This window comes from Haliotis rufescens, unplaced genomic scaffold (assembly GCF_023055435.1).
Source record: "Haliotis rufescens isolate VD_foot unplaced genomic scaffold, xgHalRufe1.0.p SCAF_18, whole genome shotgun sequence".
NCBI lineage: Eukaryota > Metazoa > Mollusca > Gastropoda > Lepetellida > Haliotidae > Haliotis > Haliotis rufescens.
This window is the reverse complement of record NW_025963868.1, coordinates 25,151,624-25,175,314: the sequence shown is the minus strand read 5'-3', so window position 1 is coordinate 25,175,314 and position 23,691 is coordinate 25,151,624. Positions and strand designations below refer to the sequence as shown.

Genomic DNA, 23,691 nt, shown 5'->3' with positions numbered 1-23,691 from the left:
GGTCTCCAGCAACTCATGCTTGCTGTAAGAGGCGACTAACGGGATCAGGTGGTCAGGCTCGCTGATTTGGTTTATGCATGGCATCGTATCCCAACTGCATAGATCAATGCGCATGATGTCAATCAGTAGATTGTCTGGTCCAGACTCGATTATTCACAGACCGCCGACATATATCTGGAATATTGCTGAGTGTCGCGTAAAACAACAAACAAACAAACAAATGAAAGAAAAACACCACGCAGCTATGTAAATTTTTAGCAGGCAATTTCTCTGTGTCCGACAGTCTGAAGCATAATTAGTTTTTTTTGCCCGAATTTGCGGTGACAATTCATTTTTTTCGATAAAATCCCATACAGCCAGCTAAGTGACTACACGATGATGTCGGATGTAGCCAGTTGACTACACGATGAAGTCGGATGTAGCCAGTTGACTACACGATGAAGTCGGATGTAGCTACTTGACTACACGATTAAGTCTGATGTAGCGAGATGACTACATGATGAAGTCGGATGTAGCTAGTTGACTTTATCGCTTTATCACTTTATCGCTTTCTCGCGGTTAAGCAATATCCCCCCTTGACCACTATAGGGGCCGCATGTGATATCTGCTGCAATTGGGAGGTAATGTTAAACTTTTCTCACTATTTACTTAAAACATAATTTAACTGTAGAGACGTAGGTGATTTTAAAACAATCCACCGATTTTTGCCTAAAATGTAATTGATTTGTTTATGGCTCTATTCAGTTGTATGTGACCATCACGCTGAAAGCGCGTGGCAGATCATGGCAATACGCTCTAAATAAATCAGGTTAAAATCTAAATATATACTTTTCAAAAGAAGTTAAGAAGACTATGGTTAATTAGTCATGGCTGATTGTTTTGCAAAAATACAATCTTATAATTGTGGGTGTTCTATAACTTGTTTTCGGTAGTATATGATGTTACAGTGTGTCAGAAGGTTGTCCGTAAATGTTCTTTTTGACATTTGGTGTCTGTTTAACTTGAATTGTGTTTCTTGTCTTGTGCAAATCTACAATTATATGTACTTGCATATAGTAATTTGATAAGCACCGCTGTCAGTGAGTGAGTGAGAATGGTTTCACACCAGAAATGGGCTTCACACATTGTGCCCATGTTGGGAATCGAACTGGGTCTTCGGCTTGACGATCGAACGCTTTAACCACTAGGCTACCCCACTGCCCCCATGGCTGTGGCGTTACCACAGTTGATATGTGTACTTGTGTAAACTACACATATGGAGAGACATAATTAGTGTGGCCACATAGTTAAGGTTAATAACAATATGAAATGTATTACTATGATTATCTATGACATATATCAAATCAGCTATCATTATAATATGTTATGTATATCTTAAGTATAGTTTTGTCAAAATTATGTGTGTGTGTGTGTGTGTGTGTGTGTGTGTGTGTGTGTGTGTGTGTGTGTGTGTGTGTGTGTGTGTGTGTGTGTGTGTGTGTGTGTGTGTGTGTGTGTGTGTGTGTGTGTCCGACTCATTGTCTGTGTAAAAAGGTAGTAGATAACTACATAACTCACATCAGAACGCACAATTGTTAACCATACAGTTTAAATGGATAGAGAATTGTTACATAAATATGTATATTCCTGCCTGAGCCTATACTATAATTGGATATCTAGTCTCTCCTGGCGGGAAAGTTAAACTTTATTTTACAAGCACTTTAGCATTAAATTTAATTCCCGAAGACAGTTTGATCCAAAGTCATTATAAGAAACGAGTTGTTTTTAAAAAATATTTACAACGCATTTCATGGGGTTACGGCTTAATGACGCTCTCGAAAGTCGTATATGTGACTTAAGGTAGAGACATATATCTAATTCATCTGTATTTTGTATCATGTACAACTTTTGCTTGCATAATGTACATGCAACTTAATGAACATAATTGTGATCCCGAAATCGGACGAGCACATATTCGGTTCAATTCCAAATCTTATGACCGAAAAAATAATTCTTTGGACGTTGCAAACAATACAAACTGGCTTATAAAACTGACAATTATTTGTCAATATATGATCTCCTTTTTATCAGTTTTAAGATTGCTTATTTATTACACTACAAGAAAATATACAAGCTATACGAGAAAAAAATTACGTGTGTATTTTGTAACATATTTATCTACTACAGGATGTTTAAAAAATCTAATCATAAGAGGCAAAATAGCGGTGAGAATTACAGGAATGGATCACTAAATATCAGCAAAACCGTTTTAATGTATAGCATTATGGGAAATATCGCTTTCTCGCTCTATCGCTTTCTCGCTCTATCGCTTCCTCGCTCTATCGCTCTATCACTCTATCGTTTTATCTAAATATCAGCAAAACCGTTTTAATGTATGGCATTATGGGAAATATCACTTTCTCGCTCTATCGCTTCCTCGCTCTATCGCTCTATCACTCTATCGTTTTATCGCTTTATCGCTCTATCGCTCTATCACTTTCTCGCTCTATCGCTTTCTCCCTCTAACGCTTTATCGCTTTATCGCTTTATCGCTCTATCGCTTCCTCTAATGACTTACCATAGTCATATGAAGGAATCGGGTGTTCTTTAACTTCTTTTGAATAGTATGTACTGTAAATCTTGAAATTAACGTTATAGTTAATTATAAATGCAAAAATAATAGCGTAGACTTAATTACCGCATTCGACAATTAGAATATTATTTTGGTGAAAAAAAAGTTGAGTTGAAAGATAAATTTTGTGGTTTATGCTGACAGCCTGAAATGTTTATGTAAGACAGATATATTTTTCCCGAATTTAATTGCCCATAATTAAGTGTGCATATAACGAGTGCGTATTCTACGCAAATAAATAAGTCTTGTGAACATTAATCAATCGGAGCCGGGCGCTTATTCCTTCCCCCCCCCCCCCCCCCCCCCCCCCCCCCCCCACACACACACACTGAGGACAATTCATTAATGTTGTTTTATGTATATACTCTTTATCGTAAAGAAACACATAACGCATGCGACCCATATCGTGGCCGAGATTGAATATTGCTATACCGCGAGAAAGTGGTAGAGCGAGAAAGCGAGAAAGCGATAGAGCGAGAAAGTGATAAAGCGAGAAAGCCATGTCCCCTCTCGGCCACCATAGTAATCCCAATAATGGCAAAATGCTCTTGTTGTGGTGTACAGTACAGAGCAGAACGTTCATTGCAATCAGACCGTATCACACAACATGTAATGTCTTACTGACTATAATGACAATAACAATATTATGGACAGTAATATAATATAATATTTATTTATACAGCGTTTACAGAGGATAAAGAGTGTTCATGATTTGTTCGCTATATTTCTGAGATGATATTGATATCATCATCGTCGTCGTCGTCACCATCATCATCTGACTCTGGTCATTTGACGTATATGTAAGCGTCAGCATGTTCAAATCTGTGGACATTTATTGAGATGGTTTGATAGTTACTTAGTAAATCTATATAAATGCCTATAGTTTAAATCCAAAAGCTGTCTTGGCAGGTGTGCCACAGGGATCGGTCTTGGGGTCATTATTGTTTATTATCTATATCAATGACATTGTTGAAGGAATAAATAGTAATATAGGCCTTTTGGGTCATGATCGCCAAGAGCCATACTGGCCGATTTAGAAATTTTCTTTGTTGTATAATTCAAATCTTAAAGTTCATGTAACGAAGGGCCGAGGTATTTATAGGAATGTACTAGTTCTATTTGTTGTACTTGTACATGTAAAATAAAACGATGACTGTACAGAGGAGGGATTACGGTAGTGAACAGTCTTAGTGTTTCAGTCTATTGATTTGAACGTTTCATTTCTTACACCAATTTGCATTTGCGACACAGTTTTGCATCAACCTGAGTGAAATTTCGTCGGGTGTTAAAGGAACAATATCATTGGCCTACAATAATAGACTTATAATGGTGTTGTCTATATCATTGTTTTGTTTTGGACCTTAAGCTTGCAGAGTTCCGGGTACTGGTTGTAATTTGTTGGTCAAATCCAATATTCAAGTGTAAACATTTTGTACACTGCCGTTCATGTCCGGCTAAAGTACTCGCGATTCAATGGGATGTAGACTTAACCATAGACACATTGCACACTGAATCGAGTGTTATGTCGTTGCCCATGGTAACGTGATAATCACTGTGGTATATTGGGAACTGTATCATATAGAGACCTGTAGTATATTGAGAACTGTATCATTTGGAGAACTGTACTGTATCATTCTCTGGACAACTGTCTGCTAGCCGTTGAACATGTATTTGCCATCTTGCTAAAGCCTTGATTATTGTGGTGTTGTACAGGTATCGATCTTCGGGAGGTGACCCGTTTGATAGCAAAGACAATCAATGCGTGGAGGAAGCGTCTCAGGTAAGTTTGTACCTTACATATTCCACAACTATGATTAATCCCTTGCTATATAACCCTTATAACATAATATCTGCAGTGCAGGTCATTTGTCGTGTAAATGTATTGTAACAGCTATAAAATGAGCATTGTCGCGTTTATTAACGTAGGTTATATCCTTTTATTCAGCGACACTGACACAATAATATTCAATAAAAATGGCAATGGATGCTCGAAACCTGCAGCCGTATTGAAACTCCAGGGTAGTGTTCAGGCAGTACATTAATATACAAAACATATCAGAAATATATCATGGAACAGTGAGTCACAGCTATGTTTTTCATTAGATCCAGCAGTGTGTTGTCACAAACGTGTGCGCCCCTAATTCTGTTTTAGAAATGAGAAATGCACAGAGTTATAGATATATTCATTTCCATATTGATTAACATCTGATGTGTTCGCACTGAATGCGTTGTCAAATATACACATGCAAAGAACGTGATTTGACTGCGGGAATAACTGCTGTAAAACAGATGATAGTTATCATATACTAGTATACAGTGAATGTCGGACCTGCTTAGAATACTGCACATATTGAATGAGACGCATTGCTCACGCATCCCTGTGTTGTGACTAGGAACACGGACCCGAGGAGCTATTAAGGTAGGTATACACTATTTCCTCAGCTGATCCGTGGCGCAAGAAGCTGTGTGCCAATGAATAGGGATAGAATTGGTTCTGGACCGCCTTCGAGGTTTAGCAGATGGAGCGTCTGCACAGAGAGCGCGGAAGTGTCGGTGCAGAATTGAAACACACACACACACACACACACACACACACACACACACACACACACACACACACACACACACACACCATGACACTACCGCCACTGAAAACTGAAATTGTCGAATTCACGTACATAATGTGGGGCAAAACTCACGTTGTCTCCCATCTCGCCGGTGAAAAAGAAATTGTGATTCATTGCTTAACCACACTCGTCTCCAGTTTCTCAGATTCTGATATGTAAGACTGTAAGGTATGGCACCCAACGCAAGCGCACCTTCCTCCTAGACCTCGACCTGTTCCTCCTCCTGGTCCCTGACAAAAGGACCAGTAATGCAATGTTTGTTAGGTAAGGTATAATTTGAAGCAACTGATCTACTGGAACATTCATTGTTCTTTTGTGTACTGTCGTAAGTTGTATTCATTGTTTTCGTCTCTCTTTTAGTGTTAGCCAGTCGGTATCGACATATTTTTTAGCAATCTATGAGATCTGTTATTTCTATATTTTCGATAAAGTTATAATCCAATTCATGATTGCATGTTTAACAAAGGTTTAACAAATTGTAGCTGCTACATCAACATTGACAACTGACGTAAAATAGTCATTGAGAGCTTCAGCTTTATCAAAATTTGACAATGCTTGAGTTAATGTATTGTATCGGGTTTGTCTCATGCATGATAATATATAAATAAGTCCTTTGGAAATGTAAGCAATGAGACTTTTCCTGTAATTCCTAAATCGATTCACAGTACAAGCGGTACCTTTGCTAAGCAATATAGTGTAGCCACTTTCACATGTGCCCATGTGCATGAAATCTGAACACCACATTCTTATTTACTACGTGCTGGCGTCCATAACCATGATTTTATATCTGAGCCTTTTATCCTGCCACATATTGTTGCCAAGATCGATGTCGACGTCAGAACTTTGGAATAGGCCTTTTAGCCCAACATCATTGATTCTTCTGCTATTCATAGGTGCTAACGTAGTCAAGGCTGTTAATTGAGGCTATTGCTTTCAGATCCATCAACTTGAAAGCTCGTACGGGACGTGAAAATAACAAATATGACTTCGCCATGTGATGATAACTGTGGTGAGAAAATGCTCATACTGTAAACCTGGCGTATTTAAAAAGCATATTTTGCCATTTCACAGATATTTTTGACGGCCTTGACTAGTATGTTGGTATATACAGAAAGGCACAGGGGAATAAAGTGAGCGGTGTTTGTGGTAATGTTACACATATAATTATTGTCAAATTGTCATATAGGCCGTCTGGTTTCCTAATAAGTCTAAACTGCTTCTGCTACAATAATTACAACTACCACGACTTCTTCTACAAGTTTTCCTGCAGCAACTACGACAGCATTCTACTACAACGACATCATGTGCTACACAAGAAACTAATAATCATCAACCGTAACAGCCACCACTACAACTACTACCACCACTAATATCACCACCACTACTACCATCACAACCACCACTACCACCACTACCACCACCACCACCACCACCAAAATCACTACCAGTGCTACTACAAAAATAGTTGATTTCTAGAACTATGCCTACTACTGCTACTGTATGGAGAGAGTCGAATTGTAACGTCAGGATGATTTTACGTAATATCATACCCAACGCGATACGAGACACCCAGCATTCGTTATATTCGGAAGGTTTCTGGTCGTATTTAAATTTAACCCTAAAGAAAACCAACTTGCTGACATGTCGATCTCACGCAAGTATCAGCACACACAAACACAGACGTACAGTTAGGTTTGCTGTCGTGTGAGAACTTCCATATGTTTTTCGTTCTCAGCATAAATAATGCTGGAGCTCGGAACATCTTCCACGTTTCAACAGGTGTCGTTTTAATTGTTGAAATATGCATAATCACTGACAGTCATGTCTTTTCAATAAGACTTGAAACGGTTCGTGCCATGTGAATAGCTCCTCAAGTTTATTGTAAGCTATCCAGAACAGGTCACGTCGACATATCTGAACAATGCGAGCATGCAGAAATATGTATATTGACATTGAAATTAAGTGCTTCCTTTTGACAGAATAACTAAATATATTCAACTTGCCAGTTTGAGCACTTATCTCTATGTGACTGTTGCTACATAATTTAGATTAACTGTGCTGTTAGAGGGGTATATACACCAAGAGCATCAGTAGTGTTCAAGGGGTTTACACAGCATGGATATAGAAGTGTTAGAGGGGTTTATACAGCGTGGATATCAGCAGAGTTAGGGGTGGCTATATAGCATGGATATCAGCAGTGTTAGCGGGGTCTATATAAATGGATATCAGCAGTTTTGGAGGGGTCTATATAGCATGGATATCAGTAGTTTTGGAGGGGTCCATATAACATGGATATCAGCAGTGTTAGGGTTGGTCTATATAACATGGATATCAGCAGTGTTAGAGGGGTCTATATAACATGGATATCAGCAGTGTTAGAGGGGTCTATATGACATGGATATCAGCAGTGTTAGGGTGGGTCTATATAGCATGGATATCAGCAGGGTTAGAGGGGTCTATATAGCATGGATATCAGCAGTGTTAGAGGGGTCTATATAGCATGGATATCAGCAGTTTTAGAGGGGTCTATATAACTTGGATATCAGCAGTTTTGGAGGGGTCCATATAACATGGATATCAGCAGTTTTGGAGGGGTCTATATAGCATGGATATCAGCAGTGTTAGGGTGGGTCTATATAGCATGGATATCAGCAGTGTTAGAGGGGTCTATATAACATGGATATCAGCAGTGTTAGAGGGGTCTATATAACATGGATATCAGCAGTGCTAGAGGGGTCTATGTAGCATGGATATCTTCAGTGTTAGAGGGGTCTGTATTGAATGGATATCAGCAGTGTTAGAGGGGTCTATATAGCATGGATATCATCAGTGTCAGAGGTGTCTATGTAGCATGGATATCATCAGTGTTAGAGGTGTCTATGTAGCATGGGTATCAGCAGTGTTAGAGGGGTCTATATAGCATGGATATCTTCAGTGTTAGAGGGGTCTATATAGCATGGATATCATCAGTGTTAGAGGGGTCTATCTAGCATGGATATCTTCAGTGTTAGAGGGGTCTGTATTGGATGGATATCAGCAGTGTTAGAGGGGTCAACACATCAAGAGCAGCAGCAGTGTTAGAGGGATTTACACAGCATGAATATCAGCCGTGTTAGGTTGGTCAATAAAGCATGAATATCGGCAGTGTTAGAGGGGTCTATATAGCATGGGCAGCATCGGTGTAAGATGGGTCCATACAGCATGGATATCATTCAGTGTTAGGGGGGTCTATATAGCATGGATATCATCAGAGTTAGAGGGGTATATATAGCATGGATATCAGCAGTGTTAGAGGGGTCTATGTAGCATGGATATCTTCAGTGTTAGAGGGGTCTGTATTGAATGGATATCAGCAGTGTTAGAGGGGTCTATATAGCATGGATATCGGCAGTGTTAGAGGGGTCTATACAGAAAGGGCAGCAACGGTGTTAGATGGGTCCATACAGCATGGATATTGGCAGTGTTAGAGGGGTCTATATAGCATGGATATCAGCAGTGTTAGAGGGGTCTATATAGCATGAATATCGGCAGTGTTAGAGGGGTCTATATAGCATGGATATCGGCAGTGTTAGAGGGGTCTATATAGCATGAATATCGGCAGTGTATTATATATTTTACTCCATGACAACCATGTTGAATGTGACACGAGTTATCGAACAAAACGTCTGGCTGGGCCACGCCTTCATCACAATAGCTTTGGACGAGTGTGTTTGTTCACGCGTTCAGTCTCTGTGCTGGTTCATTGTTGAGACAAGGTACGAGGTAGGGATTGGTAAGTCGTGCGTCGCTCACCCAAGGGTATCACTAAGGAGAAATACGGGACACCGCCGTGTACAGGTAAGATGTTTATCCCCCACGTATATGTTTTAACTGTTCATTTTTATGTTTTACTTTTAACATTGTCATCACTTTGTAGTGTTCATGAAATGAAGGCAAAGCGTAGGTTACGCAGATTTTCTCCAACGGTGTTTCGCTGTAGACAAACATACTTCCGTGTAACGAAGATACGGGTTCTGAGGTGAGATGTTCTTCACAGTCCCAACGGATGCTGTTTGCTTCATTATGGAATACTGTAAGAGACGATTACAATCTGTGGAAACAAGTTAAATGTGAAAAAAGTACGAGAATGCAAGATCGCAAGGACGGGAGATTTGTCCAAAATCTCGAGGGCTCGCGATCTCATTTTTACCACAAGCCGAGAATGCGATATTTTGGACATAATGTAAGTAAGTATCACGTTCTTGCATTCTCGCATCTTTCGCGTATTCAGACGGCTTCCAAAGGCCGACATCGCGAAAACGGGAATATGATCCTTACATTGTTCTGTATACACATGATGGCGTCCCTCGAGATTAAATCCATGTCAGTTACCCGTCCCTCGCCAAACCTTGCATCTTTCCGTAACCACAAAGAACAGTTGGCTGTGTGTGTATGACATAGGGCAACGTGTCGACCAGCATACCAGCATTACCAGCATATTGTTACAATGTTTTTTTACAGTACTATGGCACCGATAGTGACCATATACCTTGCTGCTATTTTTTTGCATTACAAAGGTTATCTCAAAGCACATGACTTATCACAGATAAGGGTGAATTTCAGTTGCATTCTCAGCTCGGTAGGGAGTATTCAACCCTTGCCGCTGAGCACTAGAAGGTCCTGCTTACACAACACCTTTATTGTCCTACCTGGTACCCATTCACTGCAAGGTGGAGAGTAGCAAAGATGGAACCGTCTCTTGTCTGAGCGGACATTACGATGCATCGTAACCTGTGTTTCGAATTAATTTCATATTTTTAACTTGTAGCATAACTTCCTGTGTGGAGTAGCGTCCAGAAACCCATGTTTGTGGGTTCGAATTCCGGTTAGACCAGATAATGTTCCTAGGTTGTCATCACAATATTCGTGCTCGTGAGTTTCAGTAAACGTCTGAGACCTGTATCACTTCGGACGTTCCTCCAACATCAAGCTGACACGCCGTGATGGAATACTGTTTAAAGCGGCTTTACATCTAACTCATTCAGTCCGACTAAGGCTAGAAGCGAGGAGCTTATGTGCATTACATTATTGTTCTTAAGAGATCTAACTTGAAGAAGATGAAATTCGAAAATATGCTCTGCATAAAAAGGAAGGCAAAAGTAGTAAAATCGTAAATATCTGACAGAGTGTTGCCGACATTGATACGAAATTAACATAAAAATGTATTGGTCATTTCTGCACGGATTGGGATTGATTTGTGTGGAAAGAATGAGGTACTGCAGAAACTTATCGGACGTTTTCTCTAAGTACAAAGGACGTTTTCTCTAAGGCGGCGGCCGTTTCCTTCTAATTGACCAGCGGCCGTTTTTGCGGGCGGACGTTGTCTCCAGTTCCCAAACTAAACATACACTGTCATTGACACAAACCTGGAAGTAGAGCCCGCACAGACTTCTTCATACTTCAACAAGTCGACAATCCTTCCCAGGAACTGATAGTCTGAAACATGTTTACAATTAAAACTATGAGCATAAATATTATTTATGTCGAAACGGCATTTTGCAATAATGCATTTCTTGTGGCAAACATCTTTTTTTATTCGATGGCCTGGAGCATAATTATTTTTAAACATTTTCTTAGACAATATATTTTTTGCGATTTCTTAACAGGCGACATCAGTCGAAGGGTTAAATGAATTGGAGCCAATAATGTTCCACTTACAGTAGATCATCAATGGAAATGTTTACACACTATCCTAGTCTAATAATATATTTGGAATTAAAAAACACAAAACAAACGATTCTGGAATTTAATTTTCTTTACATTTTGAAGGAAATCTTTCAACTGTGAAGGATTTGGGAGTGGTTTGAGTGGTTTGTAGAGCTGGCGATGTAGGACGTGTTGTATCCAAGTGGTCGCTTGTCCTTGTGTACCTAAAGAAAGTAATCTATATATCATTTTCGTTTTCAATTCATCTTGTCCAACTACTATTTACCTTTCTTCGTGTTTATATACCGTAAATCCCCATTAAAATATCCTCCTCCCGAAAACGTAAACGAGAAACTCCGAGTTCATGTGATGTAATTCCAGTATTGTTTGTTGAAAATAGCAATATTTGTACATTCCACTCATTTAATGTCTTAAGCTTTACAACGCAAATAAAATCTTTGACATCAGGATCACTGACGCGTAGCATGAAAACATTAAATTAATTTTATATATACACAACGAATGATGTAAAATTTATTTTTTAAATCATATTCGGCAAATTACAAAATAGCTGTAGAAGAAAACGTAATCTTATTAAGGTTTCTTAGTCTCTATAAATTTGGAAACTAATACGGTATCGGTCTGGACTGGTTTCAAGTTAAATGTTTGTCTTATGGCGTTGTTATCAATGAACACTATCGTGAATTAACATTACCGTAATATAACTTCCTGCTTCCTAATCAAGAGAGCATAATGACAGGACAGAATAAAGAGAACGATTTAGGCAATATAAACATATATTTAACTTACTCGCTGATTGCCGAAGATCTATGTCCTGCCCTATCAGCGATCAGCTGTTCGTCTGTGGCAGACTCGTTTTAGCGATTCTTGAAAAATCCCTCAAATTCAGCCATTTCGAAGAGCCGCCTCACCAGGCCGGACAGGGGCCACTTCCTCAAGCGGTCTTAGCGCTACGACCATTGTAAGCCTATGTGAGTCACGATCATCTTAGCGCTAAGATCGCTTTGTCCAAGACGGCCCAAGTGTGACTACGGAGTAGTACCACGTGTCGGGGTACATTTCTTGAAAACAAACTAAAACAGATGTTCCTGAAATGCAAGTTGAGCAGACATACGCTAATGTGACCTCTCTTTTTGGGAAAATATTTTATTTCCGCGATACAACGGCTTGTTGTATGGCTGTCGGTGTAAACAAGAGGGCATACCTATAGATCTAGCGCTACATCCCGCGATGTATAAAATAGTGATATAGAAATTATAAGAATTGACTTTCACTTTATGTACGCTCCAACGTTCATACAGTTTGGCCCTCACTCTATGAGGTTCATACTCCAATGAACTTAAATGAGACGCAACATGCTGCATTTGTAATTCGTTTCAGATCTTTAAATGCGTCATAAAAAGAGCTTCATGTCCCTCCTGTGAAACCAAACAGAGGGCGGCGTATACTTTCGTCAACAGTGCAGTTCGCCTACAGGGATATCAAAACAGTTTTAGGCATGACTGTATGCACCCGTGCGTCGTCTACATTTTCCCACAGTGCATTTTGCTTTCATTTGAGCAAACAGTTAGCTCAATAATATATATATATATATTATTGAGCTAACTGTTTGCTTGGTTAACTGGAGTCCTGATATAACTAATAAGAAACTCTGTCTAATTATGCTAATCGAGGAAGTGCATTATACTAGATGACAAACTTAGTAATCCTGTCACACTAATCCTTGATTACAATGAACGCATGTCAATTGACTAAACGAACATCCTTTTTATATTCTTAAGTAGAAGTATCACAATGGACAGTGCATACAACTGTTTGTCAAACAATATCTAACAATATTTTAGATTTAGAATCACCATAACATGAAAAAACCCAGAAAAACTTATATATTAAATTGTATTTATTCATATTCGGCGGTATTCATAATATATTTGTTTAACTGTTATTGTTTAAAACTACTCTAAACTACTCGAATGTATAGATCATCTTTTTGTAAACAGGTGGCGTACGTATTATATATATATATATATATATATATATATATATATATATATATATATATATATATATATATATATATATATATATGGATATATCAAATCTGCAAAATTGCATATTTTTGGAAATAGCAAATATACAAAATTGTATATTTGGGATATATTGGATACAGTTTTAGGCATGACTGTATGCACCCGTGCGTCGTCTACATTTTCCACAGTGCATTTTGCTTTTATTTGAGCAATCAGTTAGCTCAATAATATATATATATGTATATATATATATTTATATATATATATATATATATATATATATATATATATATATATATATATATATATATATATATATATATATATATGCCACCAAGGCAGCTAGCATCAGTGGAGTGTGTGAGCAACTGGAGAAGGGCGAGCAACTCGATGTGATTTATGAATTTGTGGAATTTTAATAAATAAACGTTCGCAGTCGAACATTGAACACATAGAATCGCAGAATCTTCTATCGTACATTTGAGGGTGAACGGGAACGAAGCCGTGTGGTATATTGTATATTTTTGGATATATCAAATCTGCAAAATTGCATATTTTTGGAAATAGCAAATATACAAAATTGTATATTTGGGATATATTGGAACTTCCCCTTGTGGTTGTTGCAGTGTCGGAGTGTTCCGTTAGATACTGCTTTGTTTACGGGAACTTGTCCCGAATATGAGTCGGTAAAGCAGTGGGTGATGAATTTAGCCCCAGAAATGGCTTCTACGGAGGTCAAACAATCGGTGCATCCTTACACAGCAAGTACTTACACTATCCAATAGGACACCCAACCATCCTCTGCGCGCCCCCTTTAGCACGGTTATTTGTAAGTCACGGTGTGGTAGAGTGCAGGATTCCTGTACCTTCCATTCTTACCGTACAACCGTTGGTACAACACCTACAATAAACTGTACCTCCGGCTGTGTCGAACGTGCGTTGATATGTGATAATGATGTCCTGTCCCCATGACGACGATGAGCAGGACAGGGACATGCTGTTCAAGATTGTGGCTACAGGGACATGCTTTTCAAGAGTGTGGCTTCCGGGACATGCTGTTCAAGAGTGTGGCTACAGGGACATGCTGTTCAAGAGTGTGGCTACAGGGAAATGTTGTTCAAGAGTGTGGCTACAGGGACATGCTGTTCAAGAGTGTGGCTACAGGGACATGCTGTTCAAGAGTGTGGTTACAGGGTGTTGATGCTCGTGAAGATCCGGTTAGAACTTATCTACAGCAACTCATGCTTGACGCAAGAGGCGACCTTGCACCGAAGACTAACGGCAGGAGGTGTTCAGAAAGAAGGGCATTATGCCCGACCCCGCTCAAATAATCTGGCAGAATGAGCCATCAGCAGGTCTCTTCTATAAATTAGTGGGGAAAGGTATCACAGCGCAACAAAATATAGATAGATGCGTTTGTGACAGAGCGTCCTAATTTATAAAATATGTTCCGGATGTTATGTATGTTATATACACGAAGCAGTATTGTTCATTACACATGCTTCAACAGAAATGTCCTAGCGAGGCAGGTCACGACTCGGGCCTGACTAACGTTGTACAGTGAAATAAAGCTGCTACAAGATGCTTGGACATCATCGCAGAGAGCATAATTTATGCACAAAGACGGAGATGTCTGTTCTTCAATGGGCGATTCTTTTCAGGAATGGATCGACACACGAGTGAGAGAGTGAGTAGGGTTTAACGTCGCTTTGAACAGTATTCCAGTTTTATCACGGCGTGTCAGCTTGATGTGGGAGGAAAACGATGCACGTTTTAGACGTTTCATCACTTTGGTGAAACCCAGGAGCACGGGTATTGTGATCAAAATCATAACCGGGTCGAACCGGGATTCAATAGGCTTCTTGCGTGCCCACTCCTCATAGCGAATTGCCGCTCTTGCCCAGACAGACGAGTTAAATAAGTCAATTGGATTGAGGAAATTACTACGTGCGGACCAAACAATTACGCTTACAACTGAATTATATTAACAATCATTCCCGTGGCTATGAATCACAAAACATTGTCAATTGGTTTGATATTGCTAATACTTAAACTTATGATCGTTTTATATATTGTTGATGGGTGAATAAACAATGGGTTAGAATCATTGATTTATCGTATCATTCACCACTTTTATCACTTTCCATGATTGGGTATTTTTGTCAGTATTTGCATTTATACTAATATCCTATTTACATCTATAAAAATAGTATATGTAACACCTATTATGATATTCTGTTACATCTGAAATAACATTCTAAGTACATCTATAATAATATTCTAATTACATCAATATTTACATCTATAATAATATTCTATTTACATCATCTAATACTATTCTATTTACATCCATAAAACTGTTCTATTTACATCTATGATAACATTCTATTTACATCTATAATTACATTCTATTTACATCTATAATAATATTATATGTAACACCTATTATGATATTCTGTTACATCTGAAATAACATTCTAAGTACATCTATAATAATATTCTAATTACATCAATATTTACATCTCTAATAATATTCTATTTACATCATCTAATACTATTCTATTTACATCCATAAAACTGTTCTATTTACATCTATGATAACATTCTATTTACATCTATAATTACATTCTATTTACATCTATAATAATATTATATGTAATACCTATTATGATATTCTGTTACATCTGAAATAACATTCTAAGTACATCTATAATAATATTCTAATTACATCAATATTTACATCTCTAATAATATTCTATTTACATCATCTAATACTATTCTATTTACATCCATAAAACTGTTCTATTTACATTTATGATAACATTCTATTTACATCTATAATAACATTCTATTTACATCTATAATAATATTATATTTAACACCTATTATGTTATTCTATTACATCTGAAATAACATTCTAAGTACATCTATAATAATATTCTAATTACATCAATATTTACATCTCTAATAATATTCTATTTACATCATCTAATACTATTCTATTTACATCCATAAAACTGTTCTATTTACATTTATGATAACATTCTATTTACATCTATAATAACATTCTATTTACATCTATAATAATATTATATTTAACACCTATTATGATATTCTATTACATCTGAAATAACATTCTAAGTACATCTATAATAATATTCTAATTACATCAACAATAACATTCTATTTACATCTATAATGATATTCTAACTTTATCTATAATGACATTCTATTTACATCTATAAACTGTTCTGCTTACATCTATAATACTGTTCAATGTACATCTATAATGACATTCTATTTACATCAATAAAAACTTTCTAACTACATCAATAATGATGTAATTATATTTTCCCCTCTAACACTATTTTATTTACATCTATAATTCCATTCTATTTACATCTATAATAACATTCTATTTACATCTATAATAACAATCTATTTACTTCTATAATAACATCCAATTTACTTCTTTAACAATTTTATATTTTTATACATCTATTATGATATTCTAACTACATCAATAGCAATATTCTATTTACATCTATTATAACAATTTATTTACATCTATAACATTTTATTTACATCTATAATAATATTACATTTACATCTATAATAATATTCTATTTACATCTTTAATAACATTCTATTTACATATATAATAACATATTATTTACATATATAATAACAATCTATTTACATTTATAATAACATTCTATTTACATCTATGATAACAATCTATTTACATATATAATAACATTTTATTTACATCGATCCTAATATTATATTTACATCTTTAACAACATTCTATTTAAATCTATAATAACATTTTATTTACATCTATAATAATATTATATTTCTACACACCTATTATGATATTCTATTAACATCTACAATAATATTGTATTTACATCAATAATAATATTCTACTTACCTTACATCAATGATAATCTTCTATGTACATCTATGATATTGTTATATTAACATCTATAATAATATTATATTTATATCTGTTATGATATCCAGTAGATTTGAATAACATCCTATTTACATCTTTAATAATATAATATTTACATCTTTCATGATATTATATTTACATTTATTATAATATTATATTAACATCTGTTTTGATATTCAGTACATTTCAATAACATTCTATTTTCAGCTGTTAGGATATTCAGTCCATTTCAATAATATTCTATTTACATCTATAATAATATTCTATTTACATCTATAATGATATTCTATTTACATCTATATAACATTCTATTTACACCTATATTAGAATTGGGCGGTGTTTCCATATTGTATGCAAATGCTTGTAAATGTGTGAAGGAAGGAAAGAAATATATATCATTCAGTCGAGGTCGGTCAATCTTGCTATATGTGAAAACACTGAGCGATAATTATTTATTTATTTCATGGATATAGACAACACGTGTGTATACGAGGCGTGGGAAATTCATTTATTTGGTTTTAAATAAGAGTTACACGATTATGCTGATAAAACCAACATGTGCAAGACAGCATGTGTCGACGACAACCACAGATGGTAATGTATTCCATTCCCGCTGTGAAATGGCTTTTAACTCTATTTGTAGCGATGATATTGAGAAATTCTCCAATGTCGTTAACTCGTGAGTCTTACTTCATAGAGTCAATCGCTTTGAAGTTGATGGGCTAATTGCCGTGTATCCACCTGCTGCCACACTCCGTTGACCATTAAAGATTTGCCAACACCTCGGTGTGTGGGTATTCCAGGTGGGGAGTCCGGTGTTGTGAAACAAGAGGGGGAGAGCACAGTATTGAACACCGACTGTTACAGTTTATGTCATACCGAGAAATAGACAAACCTGCGCCGTGTAATACCTTCAGTGTATTAAACACATTTCTGTCATCGGCTGTTTCCATCGGTGAGTAAAATTCGTGTACAGGAGATGTGGGTTGACATGGTATTGAAAAGGGTGAAGGTGAATGAAATACGCAGAAACGATAATTGGTTTTGATTACAGAGATGGAAGTTTACAATACAATTACAATATATACATTTACAGCGCGTAGAGATCACTGACATGGTTCCCATAAAGGATTGTCAGTCGATAACCATGCAAACAACTCTTTGTCAGAGGCGACGCTATAGCAGCTGTTTCGTGAGACTTCTGATTTAGTGGCATGGGCTACTCCTTAAAAATACTTCAATCTACTTCGTAATAGGTCATAAAGCTAATCAAAGCCCTAGCAACTGGAAGTCAAGTCCATCTTTACAAAAGATACGTTCTAGGCTGAAGGGCAGTCGAGATGCGTACATGACAAGGGGAGGTTGCCCGTGGTAACTTTCCTGACACAGATGTTGGCGTGTGTTTTATCCAGACTGAATTACAATGTACGCTCGAAAGTGACCATTGTCAAGACCGAATATCCCCGGCCGCCTCATACCAAAGGACGTTAAAAGACGTACTTCTTGTTACCCTGCCTGACGCTCGGCAGTAAGGGGTTAAAACAAGGACTGTTCGGCTCGGAGTCAGTATGCTGGCTAAGTAGGATATTTATGTTAAGGGGCGGAGCGTAGCCTAGTGGTTAAGCGTCACGAGGAAGACCCGGGTTCGATTCCCCATATGGGTACAATGTGTGAAGCCCATTTCTGGTGTACCCCGCAATGATATTGCTGGAATATTGCTAGAAGCGGCGTAAAATCATATTCACTCACTCACTCATGTATGTTGAACTGCTGCATGGTATCTTAGTTGGCGAACACTACTAAAATCGGCGTTAGTCCGAGCTAGTAGAAGCTTACACACACACACTGACGCACGCACACACGCACACGCACGCACACACACACACACACACACACGCACGCACGCACGCACGCACGCACGCACGCGCACACACACACACACACACACACACGTGCGACCGCCTCCGTGGTCTTGTGGTAGAGCGTCCGCCCGGAGAGCGGAAGGCCCATTGTTCGATCCCGGGCCGCGTCATACAAAAAGACGTTAAAAGATTGTACTTGTTGTTACCCTGTCTGGCGCTCGGCATTACGGGGCTTAAACAAGGACTGGTCGGCTCGGAGTCAGTATACTGTGTCTGAGTGGGGTATTCATGTTAAACTGCGGCATGGTATCTCAGTGAGCTAGCACTATAAATCGGCATCAGTCCGGACTAGTACAAGCAGCCACACACACACATACACGTGCTCGCACGTCGCTATATAAGTGCAATAATCTTGGACGCGACGTTAAACCCAATTTCACCTCACCTCACACACGTGCATGCACGTCGCTGAGTACAATAACCTTCAACGCGACGTTAAGCCCCATTTCACCCAACCTATGTACAACCTGTAACAATATGAATACGTGTTTGTATCGTTATCCTATCTTGTAGTTGTCCGATTTTCGATCACAAACGTTGATACTACTTCTACTTCATTTCGTTTATCCGACATACTCGTTAATCCATCCGACATAATCATATGCAACCAGCCATGTCGGATTAACAGAACTTGACTGTATGTATGCATAGAGCCGTGCGGCAACAGTAAGATTAATCTCCCATGGTTAGGCGGTAACATAGAACCATATCTGAATATAATTCGATGTATTTCATTATGAACAGACAAACAAACATGAGCGTCAAGGATTTTGAATTGCGAAAGTTGACTCGAACGACAACCCCCACACGGAACAGGGAGATTATATAACTTCTTCATCTATTAACTTCATCAACAGATATGTATGTTTATACGATAATTTTCTAATATATGGATGAGCTTATATCGTTCACTAATGGTCAAGGGGCATGTGTGGCTGTGAAGAGTTGCGTCCCCTGGACACGCCAGAAACATATGATTGTGGGTTCGAATCCCTGTTCGCCCCGATAATGTGTCTAGGTTTGTCAGCACCATTACCGTGCTCGTGGGTGTCCCCGAAGTGGTAAACGTCTGGGACTCTCCTCCCACATTAAGCTGACACGCCTTCATGTAACTGGAATACTGTTCCAGTTGGCTCATTTCTGTTATTACTTGATCTATCAACCATTAGACCTGTGAAGATAAAAAACCATGGATATGTAATAATGATATGTTCCAATTAATACTGGAAGTACATGTCAAAATGTATTCACCGAGAGCACCGAGAGCATTATTGTTAAACAGAACGTTTCGACTCTCACATCGGCATATATTTGAACTCATCACCCATCACATAATTGACAATCATCAATGAAGAGCTATGAAATCAGAAGCTGTTACAGTTTAATTTAACAGGATATCATTTACTGAGTATGTTAGGTTTCTTTGTTATAATTAGGTTTTATATGCATGAATTACAGATTAAAAGAAATTAAAAAACGTAATTCGTAAATTTCGAAAAACCTTATTGACAAACGTTATGAATGCATATGTGGTGATTACCTGTGTTCAGTTAATGTTACAGTAAGGAAGCTGTATCCAACTTATATCCGCCGTAGTGGTAGGTATTTGACCGGATAATCTCTAAATTGAAAACAGAAGTCCGTCTGCGGGTTCTATTGGTCTTATTGTGCCCAGACATACTGTAACTGTCCAGACAAAGTGCTGCTCATATTCTTAGTAAGGTGAGACGGCCAGACCACGTGTAAAGCGACCAGAACTGGGATAAATACCATAGAGAATTATATGTGTTGCATGCAACTATGCAACCATGTATTTAATTGATAGACAGAGCTGACCAATGGAAGCTAAGAAATAGAAATACTGGTAAACGCTGTCTACTGTCAATGTCAATCAAGAAACTGTAGAAACTTCCGATGTAAAATAACGACGTCATTTGGACGAAAGCCGATGGTTAGAAAGCATCCAGAAAACGTCGAGTTTTCGTTCAATGACCATATACGGAAAAAAACGACGTTTTCGTGTTTGCATGGCATAAGTATTGCCCCCTTTCTGGTTTAATCAAACGTTATTTCTATCATGAATTGGTATTGATATTTGGTTTTTTTATTTACAGGTGTGTGATCGACACACAAGCTATAAGAAAATAGAAGAACCATTGGAAGATTTTCAATAAAGCACATATTTGCTGATAGGACCATCAACGTTCAAATGTCCTGACCATCAAGGGTACTGTGACCTACTACAGAGTCAAATTAAAGATGGTTTTTTTACGAATGTTCATGAAATTTAAAGTGTCAAGGGCAGTTGTTGCTGTCATCTGTGCACAGGTCGTCTTCCTCCTGATAGTGCTAATCAGAATGACCGACACATCCACCAGAGTGCCTTTGAAAATTCCTGTCAATGGTTCAAAAATGGTTACATCTTTAACACAGCTTGTGTACTCGTTCAACACAACTAAACTGTTGGGGGCGTCAAAGTCGATGTCAAGTCTTAACAAAACCATTGATCATACATTGTATCCACACCGATATCTTGGTACGTCCTGTCACTTGAATACTACAAACAGATGGCTTCCTTTTGAACCTGGAGAAATAAGCCATCTCGATAAGTGGTATTCCTCAATAGATTACTTCTTTTCAATAAACAACACTGAACCACTGACTCTACCCGAAGACGACGGTCCTAATTTGTATAAAGATTATGATTTGAAAAAGCCATGGAAATTTACTCTTCCAGATCTTGGTAACGAGGATTTCACATTTATAAACGGAAAGCTAAAATGCTTTAAACCAGGAACATCCAAAGTGCAGGAGCAGGGTTCTAACGTGACCTGTGTGTGCAGCTCAGGTTATGCAGGGAAACATTGTTCTGTGCCAAGCATTGTGAAGACTGCCTTGTCCAAACTGTCACGCAGTTACATCATCACGCCAAGAGAAAAGCCACGACGGCTGATTCTAGTCATGACATTCAATATGGAGCACCATGTACTGATGCTGAAGATGTTACAGGTGCACTCAGCCGTGGATCTGTTTGTGATTCTGGAATCCAACTACACTGGACATGGAGATCCACGACCGTTAAGGTTATTACATAATTTGAGAAGAGGCTACATGAAGCGATTCCACCATAAGATAATGCATGTCCACCTGGACACATTCCCAGCTGGCGGACGATTGAATGGTTGGATAGCCGAAACATACATCCGTCAGCACCTTGCACCTGCAGTAGAGGCCAGAGTCTCAGGGCTAAGAAAAGATGATTTATTCGTATTTATGGACACCGACGAAACGCCATTTGTAAATCTCCTGCACTTCCTCAAACTTCACAATGGCTATCCCTTCCCAGTTGGGTTTGTTCTTCACAGTTTTATGTATGGATTCTTTTGGTCAATGACGAAGCACCCTAAAACGGTTGTAGGAGTGTGTAGTATTCAGATGCTCAGAGACATCTATAAAGGAAGTAGTGATGCAATTCGTGGAAGTAAAGCAGTGTTACGAAAGCTCCAGAAAGGAAATCACCCCTGGGGCATGTTTGAAACTTGGCTCATCGGTTCACCTGACAGCTATGCTGGGTGGCATGCATCATGGTTCTCCTCTCCAAGGGAGGTTATCACGAAGCTGACTTCTGCTATTAATGCTGACTTCCCCCGATGGGGGGACTACCCAGAGAAATGCACATTTGACTACGTTGCTACTCTGTTTAGAAAAGGGGAATATTTTGATGGAAAGAGACATTTCGATCCAATTTGCTTGACTGACATTTACGTATTGAAAGACCACCCTTACCTGTTCAAGCATAAAGAATACTTTAATTTCATGTTACAGAACCCAACAGCCATATGATACCATTGAATTATTTCTACAGCTCCCAGAAAAGCACATGTAAGCACAATAGTGTCGTATAACTGTATAATAATGAATTATATCGTTCGTTGATTTCTTACGATTGTATTCATTGGTTACTGTGCAATAAATCCTTGGTGAACTTATTCCCACCAACTGCGTTCAGTCAAAACCTAAAGAGTGAATCATGATCAAAATGCATTATATAGCAGACAATGGAACATACACGTTAGGCCTCACCCTTTAATCATTACTTAATAGCCATTAACCCTTTTGAGAATTTTTTTTTCTTCTGAAATCATCCAAGCAATGTTTCAGCTTCAAGGGATGGATGCACTGATGACGGACTTTGCGCTCGACGTTATCAAACTCACTCACTCACTCACTCACTCACTCACTCACTCACTCACTCACTCACTCACTCACTCACTCCCTCACTCACTCACACACTCACTAACTAAATATTTGAATGCTTTCACAATGATAAGACATGACCCACAATAGTTTTGTCTACAAATGTATGTCACGTCATGTCGACCTTCAAAACAAACTTTAAGTCAGATAAACCTTGACCTGATATTACAACTGCCGTCCATCCCACATTCCGGCAAATACTATCGCTCCCAACAAGCAATATGTCATTATGGTTGAGAATCATAGTTTATATGATATGTCTGGTCACTGGATAATTTCAAGTGACACTTTTTCCGGAATTCGTCCTGAAAAGAGGACGGAAGATGTTTGATTATGATTGCTGGAACAGCAAGATGGGGCTGGACATGCAGAACAAGTCCTGGTGGTATCACTCATTTCCAGTGATCTGTTCATCTTCACTGCATTTTGCCGTTTGCTCCCAATGGATTTTGTTTTGTAGGAAAGTCGTGACTAGTTATTCTCTTGCCTTGGCTTTCTATAATTACCCAAGCCATCACTGGGACGTTCAAGGTTTCATAAGCTGAATGAACATGAGTATGAAGTTCGAGGGGATGACACA

General features: G+C 38.1%; 1 protein-coding gene across 1 annotated transcript; it reads left to right on the top strand.

Moving 5' to 3' along the window:
- The first annotated feature begins 13,929 nt into the window (after nt 1–13,929).
- On the top strand, nt 13,930–22,697 carry LOC124132933 (beta-1,4-mannosyl-glycoprotein 4-beta-N-acetylglucosaminyltransferase-like). Its single transcript, XM_048397970.1, has 2 exons — nt 13,930–14,155; nt 21,592–22,697. Exons 1-2 carry the CDS (start codon nt 13,930–13,932, stop codon nt 22,695–22,697), a joined length of 1,332 nt encoding a protein of 443 aa, XP_048253927.1.
- The last annotated feature ends 994 nt before the right edge of the window (nt 22,698–23,691 follow it).

Coding starts and splice junctions, on each gene's coding strand:
- LOC124132933 (XM_048397970.1), top strand. CDS start 13,930: ATGTCCTGTCCCCATGACGACGATGAGCAGGACAGGGACATGCTGTTC. Junction 14,156..21,591: donor CAGGGACATGCTGTTCAAGA/GTGTGGTTACAG, acceptor TTACTCTTCCAG/ATCTTGGTAACGAGGATTTC.